We start from the raw sequence: 8,761 nt of genomic DNA, 5'->3' as shown, positions 1-8,761 counted from the left end.
CACACACACACACACACACACACACACACACACACACACACACACACGTCTGTAATAAGGAGGAAGGTGTGTGCCTGGTTAAGCTTGGCTAATGCTGGAGCACTTCCTGTCCAGTAAGCTGGTTTATATAACCCCTGCTTGGCCTACAATACATCCAGCCTCCTCTTTCTGTCATCACGGCCGTGAGCTCTGACAGACCAGACAGCCAAGCAGACTTGTTTGTTATAGTCAACATTACTCATTCTAGGCTAATGTGCTTCTGCACCCACGGTTCCTGTCAGAGGCAATTACTCAAAGATAAAAAAAATAGAAAAGAGGTGAAGAATTACTTCACAAGCTTCCCCGCTACCTTCAACAAACCTGCAATTATAAAGTACACTTGATTATGGGTCAGTGTTGCCATGTCACATTGATGAGAGCAGCAACCTCCAGCACAAAGATCTTTCTTTGTTTTCATTTATCACTTCTTTTTTTTTTATTTAGCAATGAAACACAAGACATAAATGCTGGAGAAAGTTTTTTTTTGTTTTTTTTTTCGGTGGGGGCGACAGGGCGGAAGACTGAAGCAAAAACCTCAGGAGGAAGGGGAACTTAGTTGAGTCAGTGACATTTGTGGTTGAGGGTTGGAAAACGAAAATGAAATCTAAAGCAATCTACAGTAAACGAAACTCACAAGACACTAAGATCCAAACTATGACGAGGCAACCAGAACAATCAGCAACAAACTGTAACTTGTCAAGAAAAGAGAAAGACAAGACACGTCGACTGAGAAACATTTTATGTACTGGAAAATCCAAATCTTTCTCCACCACTTGGAAGTTCAACTTCAAAATGCAAAAATAGAAGCAAGAGATGTTCACGCAGAGTTGGCAAATTATTGAAACTGCTTCTAAAGACAAACGGGATGTTCTTTATCTGATCCAAATGTTAAAGTTGTTAGTCTGAAAGAAATCAAAATTTGGCTTTTCAGTCATTTTTTTTGACAGACACTGATGGCACCGACAAGAGGTCTTCTCTGTGACTGTGGCATGACTGTTGTGCTGCAAAATTCAGTGTGTGGTTTTTTTTGGGACTAGTGTTGATTGAAATTTGTCAGAGCCTGAAACATTGAAAGCACCAAGATGAAAATAATACCAGGGGAAAATGTAATTGCTGAAATTTTTTTTTACCCCTTTTCAAACTCACTGTTTCATGATGTATCATTAACAATGACTCTCCAGGTATGTTTTTCTGCTCTTTACTCCCCAGATAAGAAAAGTGAAGTTTTTTGTAAGTTTCCATACTGCCTGAAAATCAAACATATGAGATAAAAAGTCAAAAATGTATTCTACAACTAGATATGATCATCTTTCATAAGTGGAATTCAATGTTTGACATAGTATTGACTAAATTGTATGTTTTGATGGCTTCACAATTCGGAAAACCTGCAACTGAGATGCTACTGCTGAAAACTGCAATATATAAACCTAAATTTTCCCAAATTTTTCTCGGCAGCTCTTTATGTCTTTTATCATAAGGCTCCCGTCCCTCTGACTGATCTTACTGAGTAAGTCCGTCCAACTGGATGAACATGCAATATGCTAATGTTACCAAAGCAGTCTGTAGTGATTAGAACATTGCACACTGATATTGCAATGATTACTTCAATTTCATTTGTTGTACAGCTCTAACACTGTGGTATATCAAAGCTTAACACATAGCTCTTATTTTAAAGTGAGAAACAACCACTGCTGCTGCTGCTGTGGTTTCTCAAATCAGTTAATGCTTGATTTGCATGCGTTTGTGCTAACAAACACCCCAAACCCAAAGCAACCAACAACTTTTACCTTGTTCAAAAAATGTTAGTATATTTTAAAATTATGGACACATTTTGAAAGGGAATAGTGATATCAATTGAAATATTACTATTTGTCTAATGTGTTGAGAAAGGCAGCCATGTTGAGAAAATGTTCCTCTCATTAACACTGTGTTGGAGGTTAGTTGTTTGTCCAATTCCCATTTGGAATTGGATAAGTGGTCAAAATGTTCAGTTTCAAAAGTTCAGACTTCAAAGATTTATTTGCTCATAAAGTTTATAAAAAGGGCATGAATACTTTATAATTATTTTCACTTTAATAGTCTCTGTTTGGCCCTTTCTATTTATTAAGACAATGAAAAGTCCAGTTGTAAAACCTCGTAAACATTAATGTTGCTCTTTTTAACCCTCTGTCATACAACGAGTCTTGAATTAATCACCACATCCAACCATTTCTAAAGCTTTCTGTTCTATGAACAAAGTTTCTTGAAGCACCAAGACAAAATCATAATCACAACAAACAAACAAATAGTCAAAGTTGGCAGACGTTGGAGATATTCTAAGCGTTGGTAATTTGCATATTCCAAAATAATCCCTTGATGTGGCTTCGAAGAGTCAAGGTATTATTTTTATTAAGAGAAAACTAATCTAAATATGCAAATGTGACGATCAAATGATGAAGACATCACGTCTGTGGCTAATTCAGTTCCGTTTTCTCATCTTCTGAATGAGCCTACATGTGTGAATGATTTCTTTGGTTTGTGGGGCTGAATGCAGGCAGCAGCTCTTTCACCTCGCTCTCACGTGTCTTTCTAGAGAAATCTGACGAGATGACCTGCTGCTCTTCGCTCTAAGCTCCTTACCAATATGTGATCTGGGAGCAGAGCCAACTGGCTCATCATCAAACCTCTTTACTGCTCGTTGCGGAAGCACACGCTAACACACAACAACCCATCGACGGCTGTGTCATTCATCCCATTCACGCCGGTTCCTCTGAAATGTACCAAAAAAAAAACAATCGCACCTTACGCACACAGAGTGCAACCAACGCATTTTTGAGAAAAAAAAAAAACGTAGAAAAATTATAATTAAAATCAGAAAACAACTCATTTCCAGTCATAAGGCCAAGCAGTGCAAAAGCAAAGTAAAGCATTCTGCAGCAAAACCACCACAATGCCAAATATTGCAAACCTTGCTGTTTCAAAGTATGACTGCAGCACAGCAAGCATAAATCACTGCTGGGAACCCTACAGTAACACGAGGAGCTGGAAGACCACTCGATGCTCTGCACTCAGCTCTTAGCAACTGACAGAATATTTTATGCTTGTTTTTAAAAGAGACTATTCTTGTTTGGTACACTACACATCCCTGTTGCTTACTGGCTGCCAGTAAGCAACAGGGATCAGAATGTGACAACGAACCAGTGATGATAAAGAGGAGAAGTATTTCCCTGACATATGCAGAAAAGTTCCAGTACTGCAGGTCAGTAATTGTGAAATGTGGTAAAAGAAGGAACAACACAGTCAAAAAAATCTTTTTTTTGGCTCTGGTGGCTTTTAGTTGAAAGTAGCTTGACAGGAAATAGGGTAATGAGAGAGGGGGAAGACATGCGGCAAATGTCACCAGGCTGGGAATCGAACCTGCGACTATTGGCACGAGGACTAAGGTCTCTATATGTGGGTTGTGCTTTGCCCCTGCGCCACCACAGCACCCTAAAACAAGGTTTCTCATATTACGACTTTTGATTTGGGAAATTTTAAGTTAAACCTTTGGAGCTTTGTTCCAATCTGCCAACGTCATCATCCCCATCTTGCTTATTCTGTGTGGTTGTAAGATAAGATGTTTTAATGAGCTAGTCAGTGCATTGTTGCCCTCAAATTTCCATTATGAGCAATAACAGTCGTAAGAAAGGGGGAAAAAACAAAATGTAATGATAAAATGGTTTTGCAATGCAGAGAACTGTAGGTCCAATGTGACTGTACTGGACTATCAAAAAAAATGTGACAAGTTTTATAAATTAACAAAATGGTATTTTAAACGATTGCTAAGCAATAAAACAGAGACTCACCGTGTGGCCAGTTTATGGTTGACCACTCCACTGTCGGTGATAACTTCACTCAGGCGCAGCTCAAGGTGAACTTTTCCCTGTAAGACACACAAACATAATCCAACGTCTAATTTACTTCATGCTATAAGTCACGTGAGGCGGAAATAGACTCTGAATATGCGGATAACATCCTCAACCCCTTTTTTGGACCTTTTGGTCTCCTGTACTCCTCTTATATTGTCACCTTTACTATCAGAACTTTAACAGTTCAAAAGACTGGGCCTGGAAGCAAACAAAGAAAGGCACTGTTGACCTTTCCTCTCTCTCGGTCATCCTGAGTCCAGGATCCTCTTCTCTTCAGTTCACCCTAAAGGGATTTAGTTCTGACAGGCGGCCATGCTGGATTGGATCATTACCCTGTTGATGATCCATTTTCTGTTTTTTTTGTAGAGAAAATAAGATTTTTATATAAATTGTCCTGATGTTTTACACAGTCCATCTACCTGTAGTATTTATTATCAAAAAGGTCAAAATTAGGCTCATTTTACCAAAGCACTTATGTCACGTTAAAGTTCAAGCAGCATTTATCAAATGCCACATGTTTACTTTTGTGGTGGTAGGACAGAAATGGCTTTTTAATGGCATATTTCCCAAATAACCTGAGCGTGTAGCAGATGGGGTATCATGGTTTTTAGTTAGAGGTGCCACTCTTCGGTGCTACTCTCCAACATTTTATTTTGCTGAATTACAGGATAAATTCACAATTAAATGAGATGCACATCTAAAATTTCTCAATCTGAAAATTTCCCGATTTCAGTTCATTTTTATTCTTTCTACACACCCCTACAAAGCCTGCCGACAATCGTGGCACATCATTTGTACATATTTTTATTGAATCTAATAACAACGTACGGCATTTTCTAATCTACAGACTTGTTTTCGTACTGTGAGACGTTCGATTAAACAGTTTTGAGCCGGTCATAAAACATGGCGAAGCGCACTATCGTGCTGATGAAGAAATCATCTAACACGCCGACAGACAATATTTCTTCTTTCAAGATTTGTGTGTTTCTGTTTGGTTCTTTATTAATCAAAGCTACTCAGCTGTAAACAAGCGGTAATCCCCCCCACCCCTGACAGTGAAGCAGAATAACTGTGGCTGGTCGTCATGCTGGAGATATTTTCCTTCTGAATTGATTGGATTAATAACATAATGACAGTGTAGTGCTGCAGCTGTCTAGAAAAGCTCCATTAATTAACAGCATCAGTATGCAAACTCACAGGCGTTGCTGCTTCTGGGACATTCAAACGACGGGTACACACACACACACATGCGCACGCTCGCACACATGTATGCATGCACAGGCCAAACAATGCGTCCTCTATTGAGCAGAGAAGAGAGACACTCTATCTTCCTACTTCATTTGATCCATCTCCTTCGCTTTTCTCTCAGAGATGTGTCTCTCTCACGCATCCTTCCTCTTCCCCAGCTCCGCGGATGAATGTGTCTCTGTTTCAGATCGCTGCTCCGGGGCTACACACACCCATCTGTCTGCAGATGTTACTGCTCACTGTTCACTCTGTGTCTGCGAGTGTGGGTGACTGACAGTGCTGAATAGTGAACGGCAGAAAATGTTGCTCACGCAGCAAACAAAGCGCAATGAATGAAAGTGGCGAAAAGGCACTCAGCACTTAATAACTGGAAGATTTTTTTTTTTTCTTTTCGGAAGCTGCAAGCACATATGTCGTCTCAATAGTTTTTTGTTTTGTTTTGTTTTTCAAACGTTTAAAACCAAGTCATGGTTTGATTTTAGGTCTTGAGACCAAGATAGTTTAACCCCAGACGATTTATCTGCAAATTAAACCTTAATTCTCCAAAAAGAAAAAAAAAGAAAAAAAGCTAGCAATGGGAATGGTTCAAATGTAGCCGGTTTAATGTTTGGAAAAATATTTAATCAGGAAAAAAATGTCCTTTCATTTTTGCTGAAAGTCTTTTGTTTGTCCTTTCAATGGTCGGACTTACAACCAGCACAGCTCCCAAAGGACCACAACACACTGCAAAAGTACAATGTCACCTCATACTTAAGTGCATTACTTGATTTGTACTCGTTTTCTGTACATGTCACACAATGTTGTTGAGTTTGAAAATCTTGCCTGTTCTTAAATTTCAGGTTTGTATATTTAACACTTAACATATCGGGATTTTGTATTTATGTTTGTTTATTTCAAAGTTCATGCCATCTGATAGTCTGTTAGTCATTTCTACTGAGTGTTATTACAGCGTGTGTGCGTGTGTGTGTGTGTGTGTGTGTGTGTGTGTGTGTGTGTGTGTGTGTGTGTAGGGGGGCAGGGAGAAGGGAGGGTGTGGTGGGTTGGTTGCTTGTATTTAGACATCAATTTTTCAACGACATTGCACTTTGCCAGCTGTGGGACCAAAAAGGAGGGTTATGTTTTCATTCTATTTCATTCTTACTGCAAGCAACTACAATTCACAATCACATATTTGAATGAAAAAGTAGGAGTTTTAGTTTTTATTTTGCAAAGGAAGAATAGCAGGATACGGCTGGAGGAAGATGCAAAAATACTGAGAGTTCCTCCTACTGACGTTGCCTTACCAACAGCTTCTGAAATGTTTGAGGCTTTACGATGTCGTTTTGTTCGACATGACAGCAAAGGCTGCCATTGGATAAATATGCATTTCAAAACTGGTTTGAATGTTGCACTCTAACAAGTCCTCTGATTACAACTAATTTGTTTGTAATCAGATCATTCTGAACAGAAAAGGAAATAAACTTGGCCTCTTTCAAGATGATCTAGAAGGTTTTGCATATTTTTCCTCTTCTGCTCACGAACAGAAAGTGACAAAGGTCAGTGGATGTTTTTTTTTTTTTATTATTATTATTATTTCCACAGAAAACACAGAGAGATCCATGTGACTTTGACCCTGCACATTTGAATGTTTCAGGTGCACACAGGCTGTGTTTGTTTGGGTTCTGTCCCGACGCCCAACATTAACACACAGACACAGCATCGTACAAATACACACGTGCATATCCTGTATGCATGCGAGGCACTGGGTGATTCCTGCTTTGATATGGGAAATTCAGAAGAAATTGTTTGTTGTGTGGAATATTTTAGCTTCTTTTTGTTTTGTTTTTTTTAGCTAGCGAATGATGTTCAAGCTCATGTTAAAGTGAGTTTCTGATATCGGTGACGCAGCCTTTTAAATGTCCTGATCCGAGGCTTCATAAATACAGCTTCATAAATACACTACAAGCACATGGCCTGGTTAAGAACATGATGTAATATTCACAAAGAAGTTCAGTTGAATAAGTTGCTCTTTTACAGCTATTTGAAAGAAACCAGAGATTTCTCCAGAGTTAAGGAGTGACAACCCCAGGGGCCTATTATATGTTACATTTAACAGAGGAACTGGAAGCATAATTAAAAGATCAAATGCAGCAGAAATACAAATCTGTCATATAAGCAGGCCCGAAGCGTTGTATGATAGTAATGCAGTTTAGATCAACTGTGACTTTCACTGGAACCCGGCATCTAGAGATCATGAAATGGGAGGATGTGCCAGTTCAGTTTTGGTTGGCTGCTGCTGTATCCTGAGCTTTCAGTCTAATCTTTGTAGCTGACTGTGATGAGACAAAAGGCAATTCTGACCTAAAAACAAAACAAAAAAAAATAGATGTTCTTAAACTTATTTACACGTCATTCATTTTTGAGAAGTAGGAAATAGCTGAAGAACCGAAACAGGATGTAAGAGAAGCGTCATTTTTCTGTTGACCCTCTGGTGTTGAGTTTTCCCCTTGTTGATGCCAAAATACTTTTATTTTTAGAATATTTTATTGATTTCATTTTATTGATTCCATACCGTCAGCCAACATGACTCAACACTAGTTTATTCCTTTCTTTGGATGTGTGTTATTTGTACTTTTTTATGATGTTTTGTCCGCTACAATGGCCTTTATTTGGCAGCTGTCTTTGGATGTGTTTTTAAGCCGGAATTACTTTTTTTTTTTTGGCCATAGTTACATGGCAAAATGTGACAGAAATGTAGAAAATTGTCAGGTAAAGGACAAAAAAAAAATACATAAAACACTTCCATATATTGTGATCAACAGCACATAAGTGCAGAAAAGCCTGGCGACTCAGAAGTAAAATAAAAGTAAATTACAGACTCAGAGATTTTACACATGAACGTAGAGATCATGCACTTGATGCTCACTGAAAAAAGCTGGTCAAAAAGTTTAGCAGTGAATATATTTTACATATTCATGTCATACTTTTCCGTCCGAGTATAAAAACAAACAACGAGTGAGTCTTTGTGATAGAAAAAACAAAGAGGAAAAACCGCTTGGTGTTTGGAAAGCTTGATTCTGTTTTCTCTCTGTACTGACCTGCACTTCTGAGTCAGCGCTGACAGGCTGCAGCTGGAACCAGGTGTCTTTCCCATGGTATTTCTGCAGGTCCTCTTTCTTCACGGCAACTTTGCCTACACACACACACACACACACACACGTCAGCAAACAAAGACAAATGAGCTCCAAACGCAACTCACTTTATGCTTTCCAAAAAAGCCTACGTGTTCAGATTTAATCTACAGCAAAAGCTCGACTAAGGCCCACGCACAGCGCTCACATGTCTGCTCACGCTCTGTAAATCCTCACACATCCATCCATCCATCCATCCATCTCTGCGTAACCCAAACAGGCACCTGGAGAAAAAGTACACACAACATGCGCTGTGGTGGCCTGGAGATAACCCCAGAAAGTAAACCGTGCCACCTGCAATCATTCACACCATCGGGGCGGAGTTGTGAAGATATGTCAGTTTGTGGTAAGTGATCAAACCCACTTAGATTCCTAGAGTCACACCGACACACCCGAAACCACAGAGAAACTTCCACT

At 39.2% G+C, this 8,761-nt stretch overlaps 1 protein-coding gene across 2 annotated transcripts in view; it reads right to left on the bottom strand.

Moving 5' to 3' along the window:
* Nucleotides 1–8,761, bottom strand: part of rasa3 (RAS p21 protein activator 3) — a 42,550-nt gene that overhangs the window by 15,813 nt on the left and 17,976 nt on the right. For both annotated transcript variants that reach the window (XM_016672407.1, XM_007553955.2), the window contains exons 4-5: nt 8,252–8,346; nt 3,864–3,940 (exon numbers count right to left, since the gene is read on the bottom strand). In XM_016672407.1, coding sequence (XP_016527893.1) covers nt 3,864–3,940; nt 8,252–8,346 — 172 coding nt within the window. The remainder of the gene's footprint in view (nt 1–3,863; nt 3,941–8,251; nt 8,347–8,761) is intronic.

Source organism: Poecilia formosa, unplaced genomic scaffold, assembly GCF_000485575.1.
Source record: "Poecilia formosa unplaced genomic scaffold, Poecilia_formosa-5.1.2 Scaffold60, whole genome shotgun sequence".
Lineage (NCBI taxonomy): Eukaryota > Metazoa > Chordata > Actinopteri > Cyprinodontiformes > Poeciliidae > Poecilia > Poecilia formosa.
This window is presented reverse-complemented; position numbering and strand designations above follow the sequence as displayed.